General features: G+C 51.7%; 1 protein-coding gene across 1 annotated transcript; it reads right to left on the bottom strand.

Moving 5' to 3' along the window:
- Nucleotides 1-1,240: 1,240 nt before the first annotated feature.
- Nucleotides 1,241-18,527, bottom strand: PGF (placental growth factor). The gene is made up of 8 exons (XM_039534121.1): nucleotides 18,511-18,527; nucleotides 9,367-9,505; nucleotides 6,626-6,668; nucleotides 4,911-5,107; nucleotides 3,883-3,959; nucleotides 3,045-3,074; nucleotides 2,885-2,947; nucleotides 1,241-2,435 (listed from the first exon to the last, which is right to left on the bottom strand). Coding segments are annotated over exons 1-8 (573 nt in total). The 5' UTR covers nucleotides 18,513-18,527; the 3' UTR covers nucleotides 1,241-2,413.
- Nucleotides 18,528-26,597: the final 8,070 nt, after the last annotated feature.

The raw sequence follows: 26,597 nt of genomic DNA, 5'->3' as shown, positions 1-26,597 counted from the left end.
TGAGGTATCCACATATTGGAGGGGAGAAAACATAGGTCCAGATTCATCCCTCAGGGTGTGCTCTGGTTTCCAAGACCCATATGGGCCCGGCCACAATGGTGAATAGCTGGAGTCTTGAGACAACTGTGGTGTATAGGAATTGGGTCAAACATGGTTATTCGGACTCCAACTGTGCCAGTGTGGTTTCATCATGTTCTTAACGGCATTTAGAGCTCTAAGACACAACAACCCAGCTGCTACCCTCCTATTCCCAGCCTGCTCTCGAGTGTCGCCTGTGCTGGGTGTTTCCAAGTGTGGGGAGCAGGTACAGAGCTGTCTCTGAGGCTCCCACAGACAATCTTCTGTGCCAGGGTATTCCCTGAAGGGGGGGGGCTTACACCTGCCCTATAGCCCCTTTGCACCAGCACAGCCAGTGCGGAGGGGCTGTAGGGCAAGGGTGAAGGCCTCCAGTGACTGATCACCAATAAAGGAAGGGGGTGGAGAGGTAAGGAGAGAGGTGGCATATGTGGAGAAAGAGGTCAGGGAAGATCAGAGGAGAAAATGGAGCATGTCACCCCTTTGGCAAAGGATTTAGAGTTAATTTCAGAGCTGGGAAGGTGATGGAGAACGGGGGAGAACACAACCTGGCCCAAGGGAGACATCTGGCTGCAGCACTCAGGCCCCCTATGGTTTAGAGTCTAAGAAAAGTTGAAATGTGTGAGTTGCCTGGGAGGTGACTGAAGATTTCAGCTCAGGACAGGGAGTGCTGCCCAAACTCCCATAGGCCTTTCTGCACTACCGAGTGAGTGCGACTGTTCCTAACTGGGGTTGCATAGCTCAATTAAAGCTAACAGGATGGTTTGCATCTACACTTGCATCCATGCTTGTGTCTCCATGGGTTGTTCCACTGCCCTGCAGCTACACTGGGACAGCATTCAGTTAAGTGCTATGACTTATGGGTATGCATCCCACAGTTCCCTGGGAAGGCAACTTCTGCATGGCCTTATCTGCCAGGCTCCCCCTCCTCTGAGGCTGCAGGTCGGAGAGGCAGAGGTTGACCTTCCTTCAGGCTGGAGCTGTCTGGAGATAGGGGCATTTGTAGCTTTTGGGGTGGCTATGCTGCATTTCTGGGCTGTACCATCTGGGGGCCATCAGCTCTGTTGAGGTTTCTTACTGAACAGAGTAACAAGGGGTCTCAGGTTAACCCAAATGGAGCCCTCCAGGCCCTTAAGGGAGCTCCTAGCAACTCCAGGCCCAGCAGGTGGAAAAGGAAAGGCTGGGAACTTGGCAGGAGCACTGGCAGGACGTGCTGTAGAGAACGAGGGATAGGCACAGGCTGTGAGGAAGCTCCAGTCCCAGAAGCACATGGAGAATGGTGCTTCTCAGAGGGCAGCAGATAAGAACAGGTGTTGGGGACATGAGACAAATGCATTCTCACAGCTGGCTTCTGGATTTCTCTAGGGTAAGGTTTTATTCAGAAAGACTTGGCTTGAAAATTGCTGCACTGCAGCCAGGAGAGGAGCCCTAGGAACCGTGCTGCAGCCCAGGTGCTGGGGTGTTATGATTCCCTCTGTGATACAGTTGACCTGGGATTCTCTATCCCATCCCACCCAGGGAACTCCAAAAGCAGATAGGTCCCAGGCCAGCCCCCATCCCCGCTCACTGTAGCTTCTCCACATCTTTCCTGTGCAGGGAGCTGGACAGACACCACACTGGAGTCCCCACCAGGGACAGGTTTCCTTCCTTCATGACTGTGTGGTCCCCTCCACCAGCTGGCAGCTCAGGGAAGGGTTGCTCTGCAAAGGTGGAGGTGGCAACACAAGACTCCTGTGGGTGACAACAACAGGGAACGTTCCCAGTGCAGCAGTCTCTGGGCTGGCACCTGCCTGAGGTTCTGTGCTGTCCTGCTGCACCCTCCGCACTTTGGAATACTCCTTCAGCTGCAGGGGCCACAAAACATTCCCACGTTTGGCCAAACTCATCCCCTGCTGGCCTCTGGCTGAGTGTTGAATGCAAAGCCCTGGACCTGTTGAGCCTCATTATGAAGATTTTCAGCCTTGAATTTGGTCCCTGGGTCCTTTAACCACTAATGTGAACTGTGCAGAGATTCCTGGGAAGGCCCTTAAGGTGGGGCAGATCAGCCTAAGGGGTGACTGCCTCTCTCGCATCTGAGTTTCCCTGGTCCTGGAGCTGTATCCCTGCAGGTGGCCAAGCAAGAGTCCAGGTCATCCTCTCCGGCGAAAGGGCCCATGCTCCCGTCCTGTTGCTCACCTCGCCACTTCTTGTCTGCTTGGAGGGTCACAGCTCATAGGTGCAAGTAGCCACAAGTTCCACAGGGTTCAGTCAAGAATGCAATTGGCACATACATACAGGTGGTTAGAGGACTTGGTAATAAGTATGGGCACTGTGGAGCTGCCCTCTCCTGCTGAGATGATTACCTGCGTGGAATGGCACATCTGCAAAGAGAGCACAGCACAAAGACAGGATGAGGGGTTAGAAGAGGGGGACTGGGAGCTAACATCTCGGGGTTTTATTCCCAGCTCTACTCCTGATTCTCTGGGTGATCTTGGGCAAGTCTGTGCCTCTCTGTGCCTCAGTTTTCCCACCTGTGAAGTGGCGTTAATGACACTGTCCCCTCCCAGTGGGGCAGTGCTGGAGTCAGGGATCAGGAGGGTTTAATGAACGTTTGAAAAGTACTTTGAGATCCACAGAAAAGGTGGCAGAGACAGGCCCGGGTCTGTATCAGCCCCTGTGTGTTGGGGTGCAGCAGTTTCACTCTGGGTGCTGGTGCGTTGTCCCTAAACCCCACTTGTGCAGCAAGCTGCAGCCAAAGAGCCGCTATTGGGAGGAACCTCTGAAAAGAGACACTGCCCTGACCCCTCCTCCTGGATTAACGTCCACTCACAGATCACAGCCTTTAGGTCGCTGCTTCTCTCGTTTCCTCTTGCCTCGGCCTTTGGGTCTCCTCCTTCAAAAGGAAAGGGGAAAAAGAAGTGTCTGAATGGATGGGAGATGAGCCAGGGCTGAGAGTCCCAAACTCCAGAATCCCTGCTACTAGCACTTACCTTCCTGACTTCAGTGTATCCCGCCGAGGCCTGGAGAACAAAAAGGAGAGAGTAAAATGATCACACTGCATATGTGGCATCTGCAGAGCCCCTAGGTACTGGGGGAGGATGGGATGCTAGGGAAATAGCATTGATTCCACAGGGTTGGGACTACATCCTAATTGACAGACTGCCTGCCAGAACTCGCACGCTTGGGCTCCTCTCCCTTGCAATGATAAAACATCCTTTTGCCAATGACATAAATGACTTGTGACAAATGCACACCTGGAAAGTATTTAATGCAGTGTAGCTTCTCTCAATCAAAGTAGCACCTGGAGATAAGGGGAGACGCCAGGACACAGCACAGATGAGGAACTAGAGTGAGGGTCAGACATGGCCAAAAGAGTGACCACTAGTTTTGGGAATCCAAACTGACATCCCTCGTGCTTGATTTGCCGAGGTGCTAAGCACCCACAACTTCAGCTGGTGGCAACGGGAGCTGTAGTTGCCCCACACCTCTCAAAATCAGGCCTCAGGTCTCTCAGTTTGAACCCCTAACATTGAGGCATCCAAAACCAGAGGCCACTTTTGAAAATCTAGGCCTGACTCATTCTTCCGCAGTTAGAGCTTCTGAGCAAGCTGGAAAACAATGCAGTTCTGGAACAGCCTCTATATGTCCGTGAGAGGCCACTAGATGGTGCTGGAGAGCCACTTAGCAAGGGGTCCATAGTGGCCTGCCAACCCCCGGGGTTGTGGAAGGGTTTGAGGCCTTCACACAAGAGGTGACACACCCTGGGGTCTCTCCTGCTCTTGGCGACTCCCTGCATGGTGGATAAGAATGAGCCTGGATGGTCCATACCTGCAGGCGCACTGCCTGTGCTCTGTAAAGGATAGTTCCACATAGGGCACCTGCCCCGCTGGCTTCATCTTCAGGAGCTGTAAAGGAACAAAAGTCATTCCCTACACCTCCATGGCAAAGCCAATTTATCATTCCCCTCCCCTCTGCTCCTTGCCAGGGCTCCATGCTGATCTCAGGCGCCTTAGGTGGTGCTGGGGGAGGGCTGTGGAGTAAAAGTGCAGCCTCCTGAGGCTGTTGGAAAGGAGAGAAGCTTCATGGTCCATCCATGCATCCCGAGATTTCCCACCCAAAGAATGTGTGGTCCCCACAGCCTGGGTCCAGCAGATCCTGAAAACATTGTTTTGCTTCTCCTGTTCTCCTGCCAGCCTGCCCCAGCACCGCCCTCGTCCTCTCCAGCCCCACAGGCTTCTGATGCCCCAGAGGAACAGGGCTCTCAGGATGCCAGTGCAGTTACTAGCTATAAATGGTGATGGGTAGGTGGCCCAGCATCTCCAAAGACACCTTTGGTTATGATGAGAGGGGCAGAGAAAAAAACAGAACCAGAGACCCAGGGATTCGTTTTGCTGCAACTTCAGGGCAGTGTCCACCTCACGCCACCACACCAGGGGGCACCACACATCACAGGGACAACAAACCACTCTCATCTCACACATCCTCACGGATACACGCAGTGCCAGGCTCCCTGTGTTTGTAACTGTAGGGTCCAAGATGAGACCTTTCAGCAAAAAAGACAAGTCATAAGAGCAAAGAGCCAGTGAGGGGGGCATTGTCCCAGCCCACACACCTCCAAGGGCGAAGCATGGATGTGGGGGAAGAGCCTGCCTCGGGGTTCGGTGGACTGTCAGGAATGACTGCTGACTTCTGCTGCTGGCTCTGACACTGATTCACTCACTGTGCCCTGGGGAAGTCAGCTAACCTCTCCATGCCTTAATTTCCCACGTTTGTGTTATGCCCTGACATTGTTATCTTAGCCACCAGGAGAGAAGCCTGAGTCCCTGCACTGTCAGCTGAGCCCACCTGGCTCTTACCTGCATGGTGACATTGGCCGTCTCCACTGGGACACACTGCAGTGTCTCGTCTCCGCAGCAGCCGGTGCAGCGTTGCAGGGAGATGCAGGAAGGGCTGAACATGTGCTCCACCTCACTGGGGTACTCGGACACAATATCCACCAGCATCTCCAAGGGCCGACAGAAGCTGCGGCCCCAAACCTCCTGGAAGGGCAGGACTGGAAGAGACCCAAAGGTGGAGGGGAGGCCCTATAAGTTCATGCCCAGAAGATGCCTGCTGGCCTGCTCCCTCGAGCCCTCACTAAACAGTGGAGTTACTGGCTGAGTGAGGCCAGAGTCTGGGAGACGTGCCATGTACCTGGCACAGGCATCAGAGCAAGCCCTGCTGCATGCCCCAAAAGTTGCAGGCAGCTCCCAGCGTTATGACTCTCCCTCCAGGCTAACAGATTAGTTTTCTCCTCTTTGAGCTGTCCCATCTGCTGCTCTCTTCCTGTCCCATCTGTCATGCACTGCACTGGAGTCAGGCTATTTTTCATCTCCAGACACTGATAAAAATCTCCATTAGATCTGGAGAAATGTGGCACCACTCCATAGTTAAGACAACAGGCCAGTTTATTCTAGAAGCCCAATGCTGGCCCCCATCTAAAAATCACCAAGCAACTCTGATCAGCCTTAAAACTAAGGAGTGAGGCCTGTGGTGGTGGTTGAATTTTTCTGGAAAATGTTATGTCATTTGGACAAGGCAGGGGGATGGTGTCCTGATTTGGGACATGCCAAAAAATAGTGTTCATCATAGGAGCTGTCCTACTGGATCAGCCAGCAATCCAGCTAGATCACTACCCTGTCTCCACAGCCAGTGCCAGATAGATCAGAGGAAGAAAGTCTGTTGGTAGCAGTTATGGGATAGCTGGCCTCAGGGGAAGTTTCCTTCTAACCCCAAATAGTTACATGTTGGCTCGTGTCCTGAAGCATGAGGGTTTATAGCACCCAAAACCTTGTCGGAGGAGAAGCTGCCTCAGAGCTCAACTTGGAATTTATCAGGCAGCCGCAGTTCCAAAAAAGTAAAGCAACCCCTGCCCCCAACCCAGTGTTGAACAGATCAGTGCAATTGAGTTTTTTTGCCTTTTAATTTTTTTTTTAATTAAACGGATGTAAAAGTCTAACTGAAAAGTCAAAATGTTTTGCCTGAAAATGTTCTAACAAAACGTGTTGGTTTTTTCTGATTTTTTTTTAATCTGAACTAATTCAGCAAATTTCAACACCAATTGACAAAACATTTTGATCAAACTGGAGTTGAGGTTTTCTTTTAAAAAAAAGTTTCACCTGAAGAATTCTGCCCAGCTCTGATCCCAGGGGGCTTCCCTGTTGGTGCTCAGTGGCTCCGAAGGAGGGCTGGTTAAGCACCTTCTGGAGGGTGCATTAATGTGGGGGTTTTGGGGGATCTAACTTCCAGGGGAGGCAGGGGAGCTATTTTGCCAACACATTTCCCATTTGTACTTCTCCACCTCCCCCTAAGTGGCTGATGATAGTCCCAGTCTGACTCCCCATAGGCTATATCCCATCAGCTCCCTCTGTAGCCTCCAGTCCCCTCCCCTGCGGCTGTCTTCTCCTCTGGGGTTGGAGGACAGAGGAGATCCCCAAGCTCCTGGGCAGGGAGGATGGGAGAGAGAATTCCCAGAGCCCACAGGGAATCTAATATTCTCACACACAACCAGGAGAAGCAGCTGCAAACTCACCTTGCCCTTCTGAGGTGCTGTTTCTGCTGAACCTGTCCCACTGCTAGGGAGAGAAATACAGAGAGGTGAGGCCCAAGCCCTTTGGAAAGAGGCAGCAGGGAGTGAGCACAATGCAGCAAAATCTTGGGGTGTAGCTCCCCCATTCTCACTCATCTGCCTGCATCACCCACCCACCCACAGGTCACTCGGCTCTTCCAGCTCAGGTCTGTTGTGGAGCATTCGAGGCACTTGCTGGTATACATGGAGAAGCAGGAAGGCAACTGAGCTAATAAATAACAATGATAATAATTAGCATAGGATCATAGGCCTAGAGGGGAACCTCGAGAGGTCATCTAGTCCAATCCCCTGCACTCATGGCAGGACTAAGTATTATCTAGTATGTTTATAGCTGTTGTAATGCTAGCCTGCACAGCCAGTCCCCTGCACCATCCAGCCTTTCTGTTTTACATTCTGAAGAGTCCCTAAGGACTTCAGATCCACAAGGGATCATTTCACTCACCACTTAATGCGGCCACCTCTGGGGTGTAATGTGCCAGCTGTGTAACAGCGCCCAGCAATGAAGTTAAGAACATAAGAACGGCCGTACCAGGTCAGACCAAAGGTCCATTTAGCCCAGTATCTGTCTACCAACAGTGGCCAATGCCAGGTGCCCCAGAGGGAGTGAACCTAACAGGCAATGATCAAGTGATCTCTCTCCTGCCATCCATCTCCATCCTCCAACGAACAGAGGCTAAGGACACCATTCTTAGTTAAGCAAGTTTACAACTACTGTAGACTAGTGCAACCAGGACCGGCTCCAGGCACCAGCTTATCAAGCAGGTGCTTGGGGTGGCCACTCCGGAGCGGGGTGGCACTTTCAGGTATTCAGCGGCAATTCGGCGGAGGGTCCCTCACTCTCACTTGGAGCAAAGGACCTCCCGCTGAATTGCCGCAGATCGCGATTGTGGCTTTTTTTTTTTTGGCTGCTTGGGGCGGCAAAACCCCTGGAGCCGGCCCTGAGTGCAACACAACAGGGACCAACCCTGCCCTGAGTGCCAGGAGAGGGGCTAGGTGGGACATCATTCACTAAACAACAGCTGAGGAGGTTGTGTGAAGGTGAAGACTTTGTGTAACTTCAAACTGCAGGAGGTAGAAGACACCCAGGCTGACAGCGCAGCTCTTATCCAACATGCCAGTGGATCTAATGACCACACATGGTCAGCACTTCAGTTTACATCTCATCCACACAACACCTATCACCTCGGCGCCTGTCCTGCCACACTGGGGCCTGGGGTCACTACTGACCCAGAATGGAGCACAACACCCCAAAGGAGAGCTCCCCAGCACCTCTCCTCCCTTCCCTAGACATCATGATGCTGTCAGAGCCCCATCTGATTCCCTCCCACCGGCTCACAGCATGTTGTCACCTGCCCCTATTGGACACATGCAGGGGCCACGCGTACTTAGCTGTGAAGTGCCATGTGCACCTGGGGAGCTGTATAAACCCTAATTCCTCCATGCCGTGCCCTGGGTTTCCCTTGGCGGGGCTCTGCCATCTAAATGCTGGCCAAGGCTGCCGCACTGTGATGGGATCACAGCACAAAGTGGGCTGGCTGCAGCCCGTAGGAGAGTAGCCCGGGCAGCTGGCAGACACTCAGCAGAAGCAAAACACAGGGGTGTCAGCAGGGTTGGACTTTTCCTCAATGGCAAATGTTTATAACCCAAAATCAAAGCAAATTAATATAAGCTTAAAAAGGGGGGGAAATATCTCCCCACCCTCTCCTGGGCTGGGCTTGGCTTCCTGCCAGCCCTGGGTACCCAACCAGCTGCTTGGACAGACTTTCCCTGAGAAGCTGTACAAGGGAGGGGTCACTGTTAAGACCTCAATCACTGGAGTCCAGATGGTGACCCTGCATCATGTCACACCCCTATTTCAGTGCAGTAATACTGTGCTGCCATGCTGGCCACAGCACATGCCCTGGGACACAGTGCACATGGCAGGTATGGCCCTTGTAGGGGCTCTGGGGAGGTGATTCTCCCACTTGTCTTTCAGCAGACGGGAAACTCTCTGCTTTTTCTCCCAGGAGCAGGGGGCTCTTCCCTGAGATTTGCCAGGTATAAGAGGGTTCCTGGGGATCAGAGTTCACCAAGCTGCCCTGTCCTGCACCTGCTGGGCTGCTCTCCTGGGGCCTGGGCCTGGAGGCAGGTAATGAGCCCTCTCTAGATGCTTTCAGCTAAATGAGCACTTGTTGGACTGTCTGGAAGCTCCAGCCCCATTGCAGCTTCCCTACAATAATGTCGCTTCCTCTCTTCTCACAAGATGTTTCCTGGGAGTTTATTTTTCCTGGAAATTAGCTGGAGCCAGCCTTATCCTCAGAGAGCACCTGAGATACTGATCTTCTGCCCTCCCCATCATCCCTCCCATCGCCAGCCAGCCTAGCAGTACCCCAGTCAGCCCCCTGTTCCTCTGCCGAGGAACAAAGGGTCACTCGGAGCTCAGACACCAGAGACAGGTAGTGGTGGGGCAACCCAAGAACAGGTTCAGACTGATCCCCCCGCTGTACCTGGCCTGCAAAATACACGACAGGAGCAATTCCTCAGCAATGCTCTATCCCCACAGTGATGCAAGGGGGCTAATGGGGCTTGGGACCATTACGGCAGGATCCCCGAGGACTCTTCCACTGCCAGTGCCCCTCTCTGCTCCCCCAGATCCATTATGTGGAGGACACGTTGGGGGGTGCTAGAAGCTGGGGGTCCCTCACCTGAGTGTGTGATGCCTGCAGCGCAAGAGCCACAAGAAGCTTCAGGAAACTGCTGAGAAGCTGCATCGCTGGTTTTGCCTCCTCAGTTTTGCCCCAGTGAAGAGTCCTGTGTCCCAGCTGAAACAAACATACTGGCCCCCTGCAAGAGATTCCAGAGCTGGGGAAATGCAGAGATCCCCTGGCTGGGGCACTCCTGGGAGCCCTCACGCTGGCCACAGTCCAGGACCCGAGCGTCCCAAACACAGCACCCGTGGATCCAGTCACAGCAGCTTAGCCCTGAGAGAGGCTGTGGTGGTCAGTGGTCAGGAGACGGGAGGCCAGTGTTACAGAGCCCCCGAGGTGGCCTGGGATGAGGGGTGCTCAGAGACAAGGGACGTCGATAGCTGAGATGCAAGTCCAAGCTGTCTTAGTCCTGGGACACTGACACCACCTCTGCCCTGCTCAATCCCCAGCACACAGGTTCCCCGCTTGCTCCTGCACTGGCTGCTCTGGGGCCCCTCTGCACCTCCTGCTCCTGTGGGCTGCTCTCCAGCCATGTGAATGCTGCCCTGCCTGCTTTGCAGCTCTGTTTCATGAGCCGAGGGCTCCTCCCAAGTCCCTCCCCAACTCACACCCTCCCTCCCACTTTCCCTTCCTCTGAGACTGCACGGAGCTGCGCTGCATCCTCTGGGCTTTGGAGCCCCACAGCCTCCAGATGGCTGTTTGTTTCCTTTCGTCGTGCATCAGTGCCGCATGTCCATGCGTGTGGCTATGTGTGCGCGTGACTGCGCAGGTGCTGCTGTGACTGTGTGTGCGTCATCGTGTGCAGATGTGGCTGGGAGGGATGTCATGGGAGCGGGCACATGTACAGGTGTGTCCGTGGGAGGGAGTCTTTTCTCTTCCAGCCCGCCCCCCCCCCATCACTATGGTATGCACATGCAACGTGTTGGCCTATATTGGCTTTAGGTCATACAAACCACATCACTAGACTAGACCTTGGCAAATAGATTGTAGAAAATGATCTGCCCTGGCTCTCGAGTGAGGGAATAGATGGCACCCAATAGGCAGGGGCAGCTCCAAGCACCAGCACGCCAAGCGCATGCCTGGAGCAGCAAGCCGCGGGAGGCGCTCTGCCGGTCGCTGCGAGAGCAGCAGGCAGGCTGCCTTTGGTGGCGTGCCTGCGGAGTGTCTGCTGGTCCCGCGGCTTTGGCGGGCATCCCGCAGGCGTGCCACCAAATCTGCGGGACCGGGGACCTCCCGCAGGCAAGCCGCCGAGGGCAGCCTGCCTGCCGTGCTTGGGGTGGCAAAATACCTAAAGCCGGCCCTGCCAATAGGGCACTTTAATCTCTATGCCTCTCTCTGATTCATCCTCTAGTTAATGTGTGTCTGGCTCTTTCTTTCTCTCCCACGCTCTCCGTCCCTCCTGCTCTTTAATACAACATTGAAGTTGAAAGATCAAGCTCTTGAAAATCTGGCTGCACCTTAAAGCTGCTTCCTGGGGTTTATGCCTTTAAATAAGATTTCTCTTTAACTAGTTCTCATTCATAACTATTTGTCCTGTGGCGGCACCTGGAGCCTTCCATCAGGGCTACATAGTGCAGGGTGCTATACACACAGATGTAGACATGGTGCCTGCCTTGAAACATTCACACTATAAAGAGTCGCTGTATATTAATCTGTGTGTAATACGCTCTGGACTGGAATGTCACAGACCTGGGGCTGTGGTATTGGACTCTATGATTTTCATGTTTTTTTAAAATTGGAGACGTTTGACATGTGGGTGGGTGGATTTAATGGTAACAATTGACCCTTCTGGACAGCTGCCAAGTTAAACCTGTTGTGTATGGGGAGCTCAGAGAAAGCTGGGGGAGGACTCCCAGCCTTGGGCTGCTGGGATGTCGCAGGGGCCAGAGGCACAGATTCCTGATTGCTCTGATTTTTGAGAGACAGTTGGAATTGATGGAGCTCATTCAAGAGGCGTCTGTGCAGAACTGCTGCCTTTATGCCCTGCATGCACCAGCCCACGTAGCCATAACATACAGAGGCTGTGTCTATGCTGAGGAGCTGACTAGTTTGCTTCAACTAGAAGAAAAATAAGAGTATTCAAATTTCCCAGAGGTGCCTGGATGTCTGTGTTAGTCAAAAGCACATTGTCCGCAGAGACATGTAGAGCTGATGTCCTATGGCCGAAACCTTCTCCATGCCCCAAAACGGTATTCACCCTCCCTTCTTTCAGCTCCCTCCTGCAGACTTCCTTCCTCTGCATGGCCCAGGAAAGTCATGTCAGTACAAGCTGCTACCATAGTATTTAAAAAAGCTCCAGGCTGGCACCATCCACTGGGTCTCCCAGAGCATCTGGTTCTGGCTATTTATTTTTGTAAATCCCATGGGGCAGGGCTTATGGCTTTTACAGAGTCCTGCACACAGTCAGTACTTAATAAATAACGAGAATCTTGCTCTTCAAGCTAGCTGGAAAAGCCAGCTGTCCCCTTCCCCAAGAGCCTCCTCCCTCCACACACATTGTCTTTACATAACACAAGTGCATAAAATGGGACAGTGCCGCTGACTGCAAAATATGAGAAGCCAGACCCATCATGTCTATAGCGCAGAGTTGGGGGCCGTAAATCATATGATTTGAAAATAGTATTTTCTTGTAAGAACTCTGACATTTACACTTCTCTTGGGAAGCTTTAGTTTTTCCTTTGGGCTTCCCAGCCTGCTTGCCAAGAGCTTTCAACTGTATCAAAACCAGGTACCAAACTGGGGTCGGAAGCAAGGGGAGAAGGGGAGTAACAGTATTCTGCCACCACGTTCTGCCCACAGTCATAAGCTCCACCTGCCCCGTCAGAGCTATTGAGCCATGTATTCTGCAACTCAGGCAGATATTACTGCACTGATGTGCTCAGAGTTCACATTTTCAAGGACTTTGTTGCAGACATAACGGCTTCCAAGTGACTTTTGCTTTTTACTCTCTTTCTTTTTCTTGAGAAACAGAAGAACAAGAAAGCAGCTTGGAAGAGGTGTATCAATACGCTGTACCGCTGTGTACCAGCCCAATCCCAGTCCAGGGCTGAAACCTGAGACTCATGGATTTCTCATTGCTTTTCATATAATCCCATGTATGCTGGCACTTGCAAGGGGGTTTTCAATGTCATTTTTAATCTAGGTTATCTTTCTATCTATCTATGTTACGTGACTGTCCAAGCGCTTGTCTACACACAAACTTGCACTGAAACAACAAAGGTGTGAATTAAATCCAGTTGTTATTTGGATGCAAACTTGCAAAGAGACGGGCCCTAGGGCTCCTCTCACCCTGGCATCATACTGCCAATCCACTTTGAAGCTGTGCTCATCTTGCCAGCTCAGCTGCCTTGTGAAGACAATAGCCCTAGAGAGTTTCAGACTCTAGTCACTGCCAATGTATTGCGAATGTCTTGTTTTGCTTCTGAACACACTGGAGGGTGAAATCTCATGAGTGAGGATGTGGTGGCTGTTGGGCTGAGTCAGGGCTTCAGTTATAAAAGTGTAGGAAATTAACTCTCTGGTCATCAGAAATAACAATCCCTGACAACATGAGGAGCCAAACTCCGCTCTCAGTGTGCTGGTGTAAAGGAACAACCGGGACATTTATGTTCTCTCTGTATCCCAGGGTGTCTTGGCAAAGCTGCAGTTATGGTGGGTAGGGCAGATTTGGGCACCTGAAGGCAGCAGGATCCACAATGGGGCATTAGGATCAGCCCCGCACAATGGATTCCACACCCTGGGGCATTAATGCCAGGGTTCAGACATCTCTTGTCCTCCTAGGAAATAGACTTGGCCCTCTACTGTGGCAACAATAGTGCAGATGAAATCCTTATCCTCCTGAGTTTTTGCACGAGGGAGCAAACATGATCCACTTGTGCTCTGAGCAGAGCAAGAGGCCCCTGTGATGAGCTGGAATTCCTCAGCACTGAGCTGCATCTGGCTGTTTTGTGGGCTCATGTTCCCAGGGTGTGTGCAACAGGCACTGGAATGTGGCTCCAGCAGACGCGCATTCTTGTCAACAACAGACTGGGGCAGAGTCTGCTCCTCTGGTCTGTTCCATCTCAGCCCTTCCTGAGTTTAAGGGACAAGCCTCGAAAAGCACTTCCTAGCCCAAGCCTCCACCCTCACAAGGCCATGCAGGAGGCAGTGGTGGGGAATCATTTATCAGCAGGGCTTACGTGTCATCTGCACCCATCCAACATATTGCAGTTGAGCTCATGAACATGACAAACCTTCCCTTTCTGGCCTGGCAAATTGGCAGAGGATGAGTGTCACAGCCCTAGTCAAGCTCCCCCTTCTGGACACTCACCAGGCTGCTGCATTTGGGTCCCAACACACTGGGCCCATGCGCTTAAAGTGTCCCTTGATCTGGGTAGGCTCCAGCACTGTCTCCTTCTTTGGCCTCTTTGGAACAATTCCTGGCCACAGCCTGTCTGTTACCCCTTCATGGAAATGGCACCTTGCTGTATAGCTGCCCTAGGCCACAGGACCAGTGCTAACCACCTCCAAGACACCCCAGTAGCTTAAGAACACCCTTGCCCAGAGCGCTCTGGGTTACAGTTCGCCCCTGCATGAATATGTGATAGCTGAGGCCCACAACACATGGGATTTGTAAAGGTTTCTAACACAATCTCGTTAGTCAGCTCAAGCGAGATACAGACTGAGGTAAAAACAACAACACACCTGCATGCTGTTCCCTGCCTTAGCTTCCTCACCACTTTGGAGTGTTCTTTGGGCTTTGGTCAGAGTCCTCTAAGGAGTCCAGGATCCCCCTCCCGCACATGGCTTCTCCTGCAAATCATGGATGTCTCTCTCCTGCAACTAGCTGCCTTCTTCATCAGCTGGCCCCAGAGTCTAAAAGGACCTCTCTGCTATCAAAGCATGCCAGCCCCTTCATTCTCTCCCCTGCCTCAAACTTCCTTGTCTTTATAAACCCCTGCTCTGTCCACTCTGCTCTCCTGTTCGGGGATTTGCAACTCAGCACTCCCTGTGATTTGCAACTCAGCACTCCCTGTGATCGGCTTAGTGGCTTCCTTGCTACTCCCTGTGATAAACTTGGATGAACTGGTTTTCCAGCTCAGGGACCCTCCTTAGCGTACCTATTGTTTGATGAGTGCACAGTCATTAAGGTTAATGGCTTCTTTTTTGGGGGCTATAGCTTCTCCCAGACAGGGTGAGGGAAAGAGTCAGGGATCTCAACAACCCATGGCTGACTCACCGAGGAATTCAATGCAGCAATTTCACAGAATAAACCAGAATTCATAAGCTGGACGTAGACAGATTCCCCAAACCATCCCAATGGGAAAATAAGGAAAAATATTAAAAAGCCAACACAGCCTGGATGGGCAAGTGCCCTTGGGCTTTGTCACAATGCAGAACATCATGGTACTCCACACCAGCAGAGTTCAGTCCCCATGACTGCATACACTCCCTAGTGCCTCACAGGCTGGCACAAAGCATTGGTGATGGGAAACTGAGCCATCCACCTCCAGGGCAAGAGAGATATAAGGCTCAGGAGAAAGACTGGGAAATGAAAGAAAGAGAAACATTTCCCCAGGTGCAGGTACAGAGCAAAATCTGCCCAATGTCCAAAGAATGCTGCCACAGTGCCTGGAGATGTGTGCAGCTTGAGAAGGATACAGTCTTCCATCCCATCCCACTCCACCCCAACCCCTTTTGTTTGATATTGCTTCAGTTTGCCCTGGTGAAATCAAGCTGCATAGTTCACACGGTCAATTCCCATTCCACTGGCATTCTCCAAGGTTGGGGACAGACCCTGCAGAGAGGCTCAAAGTACATCAGAATGTCTGCAAAAGGAAGAGAGTCTAAAGAAAACAGCCCATTGCAGGTGTCCCTTCATGTCACCTGTTTATTATTGTTATATTGGCAGGTGTTAATGGCAGCCATCAAGCAGGTCTTTGATTGCTAGACAATCGCAGACCAAAGCTTCATTTAGGCTAAATGGAAGGAGTAATTAAATGCTCCTTTACATAGTGATAGCTGAAACAATAAAAGTCACCACCCAAATCACTTAGCCCAATGGCAAGGCTTTGGCAAGAACTAGCCTCTGGAAAATAAGAGGGATTTTCCTGGGGCTGATTGCAAATGCAAAGGTTAGGGGATTGATTGGTTACAGCTGTGTGTGAGAGAGGCAGAAAGCAGCAGAAAAGCTGTGGGCTTGGCCCTGGGAGGAAGCGGAGAGACAGTGCTTCTTTAGAGCACAGAACTTGTTGGAAAGGCAGACTTGGATTTCCGAGCAAGGAAACTACCTTCTGTTGATTGTTTCCACTGTGTTCAGGGAAACAAGGTTTTGTGTAGTCTTTGCAAATAAACAGGATTGCACCAAAGAAATAACTGACTTATCATGAATTTTTCCTCCTAACAAAAACAACCCAGCAAGGCCCCAAATACTGGCTAACCACTTGGACCAAAGGGGTAACATAATTTATCAAGAGCCAATAGTGTTCTTGGCCTTGCCTCTACAAAGAGACATGCTCCATAACCCAAAGAATTTACAGTCTAATATGGACAGTGATAACACGGTATATAGAGTCACAGCCTGTAGCAGCAGTGATATTTACAAGAGATAGGTGCTGGACAGCTTTTTGGAAGCAGCATGATTTTACATTTAATCGTTACATGGTGCTAAGTGCAAGGGAAGCAGCCCCCATCCAATTTCCTTCTTTAGCCAATAACAGGTGTGGAATTAGGTGCACAGACAGAGCTGTGTGGGGAGTCCAGGGCTGGAATAGCAGGAGTGCTGCTGCACAGGAGTGAGGAGTATCGTAGCAGGGCCCCTGTGTGCTCTGTCTCTGTGTTTCATGAGGACTAAAACTATTCAGTACAGTGTGGAGGGCAAGTGCCCTCCAGGCAGCGATATCCCCAGCCCCTGCAATACCAGGGAATGTGTTACTTAGAACATTCCTTAGCCCCTTGCCGCAAATTCCTGTGGCGTCAAAGCTCCCTCCAGGGCCAGGTGCAGAGGATAGGGGGAGACAGGGGAAGGTCTGTTTGCAAAGGAGGAGGCTGACAATTGGGGGAAGTGGGCTGTGTTGTGCATTCTCCCCCCCATGCATTGTGAGCACAGGCTGCTGTTGTTGCTGTCAGCAGCAGCAGGAAGTGGCAGGCGGTTAGTCACCCCTGGCTGCACGTGGCCGGAATGCTGCTGTTTATTTTTGTTGCTGGGCGTGGATTAGGCCTGCCCTGGGGAATGATAGCCTCACTGTAGGGATGGCCAAAGGGGGAGAAAAAGAACTGCAGGCAGCTTGGTGCTGGCCCACCCAGCTGATAGCAGCTGGGCCTGGCCTCTGAACAGCCTCCCTGCATCCCCCCATACAAATGGCCCATCTGACAGGGAGAGCAGGGTGTGAGGCAGTGGTGGCTCTGACACAGTTGTAGGAGGAGTGAAGTCTTCTTAGGGGAACCTGACACATGGGTCCTGGGAGATGGCAGTGTCAAGGCTGCCCTGTGGACTGCTTGAGCCCCAAGTCCTGGGCGATGGAAAGCGCCTAGTGATGTGTCTGAGGCCCAGGGAAGGGGAGCAGCGAAGAATCCCTCTTTGCCGGCATAAGCCCCAAATGAGCATTTGCCTTATTGCTGCTGCCCCTTCCTTCTCGTTCCCATCCCAGAACGAGAGCCAGTTTTCTCCTTCCTCCCGTCTATCCTTCCCACTGTCTCTTCCCTCACCATTTTGTGTTCCCCTTCCCTGGCACTGGGTTTGGTGGCAGCTGCGAGGTGCTAAGCTGAAGAAGGAGGTGCTAGCCTCAGCTCTGGAGATTTATTCCCCTCCTACTCTCCTCTACAATGAGTCCCCAGGCGCTGGCCCTCTTACCAAGAGAGCTCAGGCTCCCTGTCTCATGAGTTTCCCCCTCAAGGTTGAGAATGTCATTGTCCATAGCTGCCAGGGAAGGCTGTCGCCATGAAGAGAGGCTCTTAGTGAGATACCTAGGCTCAAAGCCAGGTAGGCCCCTGATGATGGACACAGACTTTGAGCTTGGCCTCATCTACCATGCAGAGTGAGTGGTGCACGAGGGGGGTGCGATCCCTGCAGTTGGTGCTGGTGAAGAGGCAGCTGCTGCAGTCTGTGTTTTCAATTCCAGCACGTGCAGGGCTAGGCTTTTAGCAGCATTTCTGGGCTGGAGACAGGTGGCAGGAGGAGCTGAACTATCCTGAGAGGCCAAAGCTGTGGGCGGATGTTTGTTCTATTTTGTTGAGAAGCAGGAAGAATATACAGAGACACGATCGCTCCCAGCCCAGCCATGGCACAGGCGGTACCAGGTAACCGTGGGAGCACGAACACAGAGCTGCCAGTGCATCTGCTGCCCCCAACACGCCCTCTCAGTCAAGGACAGCACATAGGGTTCCTATGCACATCCCACATTGCCCCTCCTGCCTGGATAATAATGAGCTTTAGTTACTAAGGCAGATGTTCTCAAGAGTGCAAATCCCGGGGGCAGGTGTAAGTATGGCCATGGAGAAAGGCACTGACAGAATTGTATGGGGGCCAACTGTGTGAGGCAGCTTCTTCTTTCCTGGGCCTCACCACAGGTTCTGGAGGGGAATGGAGCCCAGAAACAAGAGGCCCCCTGGGAATGTCACTCAAACAGCTGCAGAGCACTGTGCTTGGACAAAAATAAACAGCAGGCTCCAGACACCAGCCAGCGGAGCAGGGCTGGAACCGTAACAAGCACAGGGTGAGGGGCCTGGAAAGGCCATGTTTGCGCTGCCCTCTGCCGCTGTTTGGACAGCCCAGGCAGAGCTGAGAACTCCCAAGGCAAGTACAGGAGGACAGCTGTTGTCCTGCATACTGAAGAGCAAGCTGTAGATACCACCTGCAAGTGACACCACACTGAGCTGAATTGATCCGCTCCCATGAGAATGGGACTGGGCTGCTAAGGGGAGGGGAGCCCAACACCTGAGCAGATCCTCTAGTCCAGAGGTTCTCAACCTTTTCAGACCCCTTTCAGGAGTCTGAGTTGTCTTGCATACCCCAAGTTTCACCTCATTAAAAACTACTTGCTTACAAAACCAGATGTAAAAATCCAAGTGTCACAGCACACTAGTACTGAAAAACTGCTGAATTTCTCATTTCTACCATATACTTATAAAATCAATCAACTGGAATATAAATATTGTACTTACATTTCAGTGTACAGTACATCAAGCAGTATAAACAAGTTGTCTGTATGAAATTTGAGTTTGTACTGACTTTGCTAGTGCTTTTTCTGTAGCCTGTTGTAAAACTAGGCAAATATCTAGATGAGTTGATGTACCCCCCAAGGGTACATGTACCCCTGGTTGAGAACTGCTGCTCTAGTCCCCTTTCCTTAGGGACATGGCTATTATGCTCCTTACGTGGGTTTGGGGTGAGCAGGGGGCAATTATCCAAGAGATGGAGGCAATTATCCATCAATCTGCCCCACCTGTTGCCCCCTCCCACAATCTGTCCTTCCTGATGCTGGGCATTCTCCATTGCCAAACTCAGGCACCATCCCCACCCAACTTAGTGTTTCTGGCTGCTTATCATGTGGACGCAGCGCTCTTGGCTTTAGCTGTCATAATATTGACCCAGAATGAAATAATAGGGAAGGCGGAATCCTGCCTTGCTCTGGAGTGAAAACATAGGAGGATCAGGGGAGCAGCAGGCTCCTACATTGTGCAGATAGGGGCAGGATGCTGAGCTGCTTCCAAACACTACACCCTATTGCCACACCTGCTGATAAGAGGGCCCTTCTGAACGACACTGGCAGGGTTTACCCAGATTCATCTTAGTGAGGACGAATGTATGTACCGCAAAGGCTTTATCCTAAAGAACTTTACAGGATGTACAGACAGGGATCGTTAACCCCCCCACAAATCGGGGTATGACATGCTAGCTGATGAATGGTCCGCACCACCACCACCTAGCACAGAAAGTAAAGGGCAATCCAGTATGGAAAAGATTACAGGGGGCATAGAAGGAGAGTAATTGTGTGGAGCTGGAATCTGACCAGGATGCAGCTCAGGCTATTAGGCAAAAAGTCATTGACTCTTTAGTGACCACAAACAGTCAGAGCCTTGGTTTTATGTCCCATCCAAAAGACAGTACCTCCTCTATCACCATGCTAGTGCCCTGACTCAGAACCTACTCAGAGGGGCCACTCCCCCTACTGAGTCACCCACACCACTTCATGAGCACCCAGGGTTTTACTGGAGGGAGGATCTCCCATGCAAGTACCAACAATCCCAACACCATTTGACTTATGAGCTTGGACAATTGCGGCTATAGGCCAGAACTGCGCTGATGTGAGTACCTGGTGTCTTCTGACTTCACCCTGCATGATGCTTTCTTTCTCTCACCCCTCTATCAGGCTTGCCTACATGATGTTCGGTCACTTAATCTCTTCCTGTCCTGGCTGGCCCTTGGCCTCCTTCCTGATGTTCTGTACCCTGGTGCTGCTGTTCGAGCTGAGTTTATGGCCCAACAACCATTTTTCAGGCTATGTGATAGGTATGTATTGAATCCGAACTGAATTCATTTTGCCCAGGGAGAAATTGTATCAAATGCTTTTCTACATCCAGAGACACTGATTCAGTCCTGTTGCCTTCCCTTTGTCCACGTGCTTTGGGTGATGGAAAAGCAACCAACTCTGTGGAGAGAATCCTTTACAAACCCCACTTGTTTATGATGCTTATGGTTCCATGGTGCTCATGGTTCTATTGTCCTCTAGATGGTTACTGGAGTGTTCTCTCTTCCTAGTGTTTCTATTGTTTTATTAGGGACAACAGTTGGATCTATGGGCTGGTCATTGCCAGGATCACTTTCTTTTTGAAAATTGGCATCACATTCCCATCTCTGAAGTCTGCCAGTGCTTGTCTAGTTGGCAATTAATTTCAAATGTGCTATAACTGTCGATGCCTCAATAGTTGTGTATATTCCTCAGACCCTCTGATTTGTGTATGTTTGAATTTTCAAAATATTAACTTCCCTGCCTTTGATCACAAGTTAGTTATTTTCTTTTTTCTGGAAGGTTGGACTTTAAAAATGAATTAATTTTAGAACCCTCCTTGATTCCACCCACCCCTTCCTCTTTTATTAACTGACTTGATTTCTTTCCAGCTCTTCTTCCCTCTAATATATGGGGGGAGAGCACTTCAGAGTCTCCTTAGCTTTTTGGCAGCATTAACTGATTCTGCTTTTTTCCTGACATCATCCTCGTCCTGCAGCTTTAACACACTCTCTGGTTCTTGCTGGTTCTTTCATCCTTCTCCATTACATGTTCTTCTTTTCAATTCTCAGATCTTTGAGTTACTCATCTCCAAAGCCACATTGTTCAGCTTTCTCTCAGAGGAAATGTCATCTCTCACCCCTCCATTATGGCATCTTTTAGCCTTCTTCAACCTTCTCCTATGCTGGTGGATTTTAATACTTCCTCCAGTGCACCATATGCACTAGATTTCCTAACTCCTCCCCAAAATTACTTTTGTAAAGTAAGAGGTTTGGACATATAGTGCTGTCCCTTCACCTCTCCTTCCCTTTCTACCTGTCCCAAATTCCTCAACATTGATAGTTCAGGTTGTTATTCCCACTAGACCCAAGCCTCCATCATTAAGCACCCCTTGTGGTTCTTGCTGGCTCCCTATACTCCTGGTGTTTGTGTATAGATAAGTATGCTCCTTCTCTTCATCTCCTGTTGTTGAATGGCTCATTCTTCTCATTGACATTGGATGTTGGAAGCACACGTCTTGTTATTAAAGTTCAGAATCCCCTCTTCAGGACCAGCTCTAGGCACTAGCAAACCAAGCATGTGCTTGGGGCGGCACAATTCCAGGGGCAGCATTCCAGGAGGTTTGTGGGGTTTTTTGGCTTGGGGCGGCAAAAGACCTAGAGCTAGCCCTGCCCTCTCCAGCCTAGTTTAGTCACTTTACAATTCCTGCCCACTTGATGGTCCTCGATCAGAGAGAGCTTCTCATCCAAATGGTCTCTCATCATCATCATAGAAGGTCCCACCGCCCCTTGACTTCAAACCCTGCTCTCCAGTCTCCATCTTCTCCTCACTTACCTTGACACTGGAAAGAACTTGGAAAAACTATGTGGATTACATGTAGCTCTCCTGCTTCCATAGAGAATCAGAATCTGCAAAAGCAGAGATCACTATGTCAGTGGGGGCAGGACAGCCCGGCTTTTGGGGCTGCTGAGGACAAGAGATGTCCACTAACCCCTATTCTGGCCTGCACAGTACCCTGCTCTGACAGTGAACAGAAAGAGCAGCTTGTTGCTTCCAAGCTTTCCTCATCTCATCCCTTAGAGACACTGGCTCTACTTCAAGCCCTAACTGGGGTGTCTGCTCTTATCTCAGCAGATAAGGCCAAACCCAGCTCATTAAATTCTACAGGCAATGGCGCAGGGAATTAGTATTCCAGTCTCCTCTGGCAGCCAAGCAACTACCCCTCTGCTCCTCTCACTGCGCTCCAGTCAGCTGCCCTGTTTGTCTGCCACCCCTGGACTCTTCTTAGAGGCTCCTGTGACTGCCTCCGTTAGGCCTCCACACTGATTCGTGCACAAGGGAGCACACACAGGTGCTGTTGGAGTGCTGGTAGCATCAGGCAACCTCACCAACTTGGCTAATAAGTCTCTTCCTGCCCCCCGCCACCGCAATTTAGCAGGACACACCATAGAGACTGGGTGGGAGGGAGGGGAGTTTGAAAGGATCTGGCAGCGGGATGCAGAAAGACGCAGTTGTTATAGAGTCTTAGTCACACTCCAAGCTGTGGCTGCCTCCTCACTGGAGCCAGGACGGTTAGCGCTGGCTACATGCCTCAACTCTGCTCTGGAGACTTTGGAGCCCATTTGCAAGCTCTCCAAGCTCCAGGGGCAGTGGGTGCACAGCAGACACCCTTAGTTGCATTACCTTCCAAATTCATTGCCTGGGCTATCTGTGCAGCTGCTGAGCTGCCAGGAGAGACAGGATTTCAGTCTAGTATAAACTGTGTTTTGGAGAAAATGATTTCTTTCTCCATACCCCTCCCCCCCATACCCTGTGTTCCCTGCCCCACCCCATCCTCACGTGCCTTCAATCTCCTCCTCCCCCTTTTGATATTCCTGGGCATTTCTTGCCTAACTCTGTCTGGGTCCTGGCAGCAGCTCCTCGCTAATGACAACCAGATGCTACTTGTCTCTTGCACTGTAACCCCTCCAAGCAGCCACAATCCAACACTTCCCTTCAGTTCCCTGAGGGCATCAGGCTCTGGCATGTCCCAGCCACGTGGGGGCCAAGGGGCTAAAAGCTCCTGAAATCCCCATTCACGAGCTCTCCATTCATGAAAATGACACACAACTTCACATGCTGGCTGTGGGGGGAGCTCCGGCAGCAGGGGCTGCAGGGAACAGGTTAGGAACACCGGTGGTTGGTGAGCTCCTGGCTGCTTCAGACCCAGCCACTCGTAGCAGGACTCTGAGACAAAAATGGCCTGTAGTAGCTGTGGAATTGAAGCTGGGGAATGTAAACAACCCAGGATCCACAAGGAGGTCATAACCTCAGAGTCCAGTTTCTCTTCCTCCTGCTCCCGCCTTCCTAATCTCTGAGGCTGCACTGTTTACTAGAGCGAAATGTAAACAAACAAAGGAAAGCACAGAACTGATGATTTTTGGTTGATACCCTACGCCCTGGTCCCAGCTGCATGCACAGACACACATGAGCACACAGACACAAGCATGCACAGACACAGGCATGCCCAAACAGGCACAAAGACAAGAAGAGACAGGTGCTCACAGGCACAGGCACTCAGGGAGGTGGATGCTCACACAGGGCCTGACTACAAAGCCTTGCCCCTCTTGTTATTTATAGTGCAGTAGGGTGTATGTGTCCCACTGTGCTGGGCACTGTACGAACACAGAACAGAAAGACCATCCTTGCCGCAAGGAGCTTACAATCGCAGTATAGGACAAGAGACAGCAGATGGATGCAAGATACAGGGGAAACACTGGGAAAGAATGACACGGTGGGTGAGGTAATATCTCGAATAATACCTTCCGTTGGTGAGAGAGACACGCTTTCGAGCTGCACAGAGTTATTCCCCAGGTCTGGGAAATGTACTGGGAATGAAACAGAACTGATCAGCACAGCTGGGGGTGGTCTCGGCACAGCAGCTGCCAGGGGTGGCTCTAGCTTTTTTGCCGCTCCAAGCACGGCAGTCAGGCAGCCTTCTGCGGCTTGCCTGCGGGAGGTCCACCGGTCCCGCAGCTTCGGCGGCTTCGATGTACTCCCCACCGAATTGCTGCCGAATCCGCAGGACCAGTGGACCTCTCGCAGGCATGCCGCCGAAGCCTGCCTGACTGCCGCCCTCGCAGGGACTGGCAGGGCGCCCCCCACAGCTTGCCGCCCCAGGCAAGCGCTTGGAGTGCTGGTGCCTGGAGCCGCCGCTGGCAGCTGCCCAACCATTGTTAAGGGTTTTTGTGTGTGTGTGTGTGTGTTATTTACTGCTGGGGAAGCAGCATTTTATGCTCACTTTGCACAGCTGTAAATGAAGACACCAGGTACGAGGCACAGGGGCATGCAGCCCACACACAGAGCTAACCAGATGCTCCTGCACAGCAGGACTGGAGTCATGCTGGAATGCTCTGAACACTGTTCCAGCATTGTCTTATTTTGTTGGTGCTCTGGTACTTCCGTATGATAATTTATGAGTAATGGTACCAGGTGTGTGCTGCGGCACATATTTTTAGGAGTCAGTCACTGTTGCACAGACCTGGACACATGCACACACACACATTCATCAATCTGCCAAGTGACTCTCTGATCTTCTGCAGGCTAAAGGTAGCTCCAGCGTCGACCATGCAGTGTATGGGAAGAACTGGGTCCAATAATGCACTGGCCGTAACTCTTGCTACAGATGGGACACGGCACAGAATGCGGGGAGTGGGTGAGGTTAGCCATTCTCCATGGACATATGAAGGGAGCTGCCTAGCTAGGCTCAGAATGGGCAGGGGGAGAGGGGGTTGGGGGGAAGGTTCTCTGCAGAGAGATTCAAGATGCCTCCAGGAGAAATCCTTTGGAGGCCAGTCCTTTCCCCGTAAGTCTTTCTCAGACATCACCTGCCCATGCTATAACCCCATGTATTGTCCGAGCAAGGCTGGCCATGCAGTCACTGCTCCTGCTGAGTAGATCCCATGTACTAAGCTGGGCTCTCCTGGGCTCTCCTGGGGTTGCTAACTTCCCTCTTTCTCTGCACAGAACCCCTCCAGACGCATGGGACTCTCTGGGGGAAGGGATCTGCTAGAAAGTGGAGTGGGACTGGGTGCTCAATCTGATTAACCGTCTGGTACCACATTTCTGATACTCCCACAGCCCAACCATGAATTGGTATCATCCTGCCCTGGGCTCGGCCACTCACCAAATGGGAGAGGAGCAAGCCACAACAGGGCGAGACTGGTGTGGATTGGGCTAATGAACAGCCCGGGCCATGCAGACAGAGTGCCTGTCACAAGCACCCAGCACAGGCCAGTTTGCTTTGGTTTTCACAAGCTGACAGAACAGGGTGCAGGGGAGGGTGCCTGGCAGGTAGAGCAGAGTGGGGATGCGAAATATGCTGCTGCTACTGCCTGAGACATGGACTCTGAGCTCCAGCAACTGGAGACAAAGAGCAACATTCCTGCCTTATTCTAGATAGGTATTGGCTTCGCCAGCAAGAGTGCTCAGGCTTCCAGGAACTGCTGCTTTCCTAGCCCATTTGCTTTGGCTCTCAGTTTCTAGAACATTGAATTGTCCAAAATAAATCCTGTTTTCCTTCTCAGGACAGACGCCTCCTGTTCTGTGGTGCAAACCCTGTGTTCCCTCCATCCACCCTTCCTGCTGCTTGGCACAGACCTCCTATTCTGCTCCAGTACAGGCACCTTGTCCTCTGTGGCACAAATCATGTCTTCCCCCAGTAGGGTGACCAGACAGCAAATGTGAAAAATCAGGATGGGGGTGGGGGGTAATAGGACCCTGTATAAGAAAAAGACCCAAAAATCAGGACTGTCCCTATAAAATCGGGACATCTGGTCACCCTATCCCACAGGCAGATGCATCCTCCTCCTTTATCAAAACCCAGTCTATTACTTGGGCCCTTTGCCTATTTAGGGCTGAATAACATTGCCTTTCCCCTCCCCAACCCCAGTCACTGCCTGCACCTTGCATTTCAGGTCCCACCTATATTACTGGTCCAGTGGTCCTGCATGTGGGGGGCTTGGGAGCTACTGCACAGGGTGAGGTAATCTGGGGCCCAGCATAGGCCACAATGTGTGGGATCTACTTCCATATCCTTCTTCCATTAGCTGCCCCGGCCTGACTCCTCTCAAATATTATCTGAGTTCATATACCTGCATCCACCTCCATGATTCCTTCAGGAATGGGGCCCTGTGTGCCCCCTGCTGGCCAAGGCAGCCTGCGCCACAGGGAGGGTCTGTTGGAAGCATGGCAGTTTTACTCTTTAACTGGTTGTGATGCTGACAAACCAGGTGCCAGCTTATGCCAAGGGCCCTATGCTTCACTTGGACACTGACAAATACACAGCTGGAATTAGTCAGGCTCAACTGTGTGTTAGTGTTGTTAAAATAGATATTAGAGTTATAAACATCTGCTTAATGTTTAGACTTTATTGAACGCTTGTAAGTTGCCGCCTGCATTGATATCACTTGTAACATCTGTATCCAGAGGTGAAAGTAAGCCAGTATGCCCTGGTATGGTGTACTGGCAAGAGCCAGTGCGCTGTACCGGGGTGGCCCGGCTTCCCCAGGTGGCAATTTAAAGGGTCTGGGGCTCCCAGAAGTGGCTGGAGCCCCAGGCCCTTTAAATTGCTGCCAGAGCCCCACTGCCAGAGCCCTGGAGGAGCAGCGGGGCTCCGGGGGTTATTTAAAGGGCCAGGACTTCCGGTGCCTCTACTGCCCTGGGACCTTTAAATAGCCGCCAGAACCCCATTGCTGCTACCCCCGGGGGCTATTTAAAGGGCTGGGATGGAAGAAGCAGGGGAGTCCTGGGTCCTTTAAATAGCCCTGGAGCCCTGCTGCCACAGCCCTGGGGTAGCAGTGGCAGCCGGGGGCTCTGGCAGTGGTTTAAAGGGCCCAGGGCAGTAGCGGTGGCCGAGCCCTCGGGCCTTTAAACTGCTGCCGGAGCTCCCAGCTGCCGCTGCTACCCCAGCGGGGGAGGGGAGGGCACTTACCAGTACAGGGCGGGCCGGGGCTGGCTCTGACCCCCACCCATCCCTGCCCC

The sequence above is a fragment of the Mauremys reevesii genome, linkage group 4 (assembly GCF_016161935.1).
Source record: "Mauremys reevesii isolate NIE-2019 linkage group 4, ASM1616193v1, whole genome shotgun sequence".
Lineage (NCBI taxonomy): Eukaryota > Metazoa > Chordata > Testudines > Geoemydidae > Mauremys > Mauremys reevesii.
Note: the sequence above shows the minus strand (reverse complement) of the source record. Positions and strands in the feature narration are given on the sequence as shown.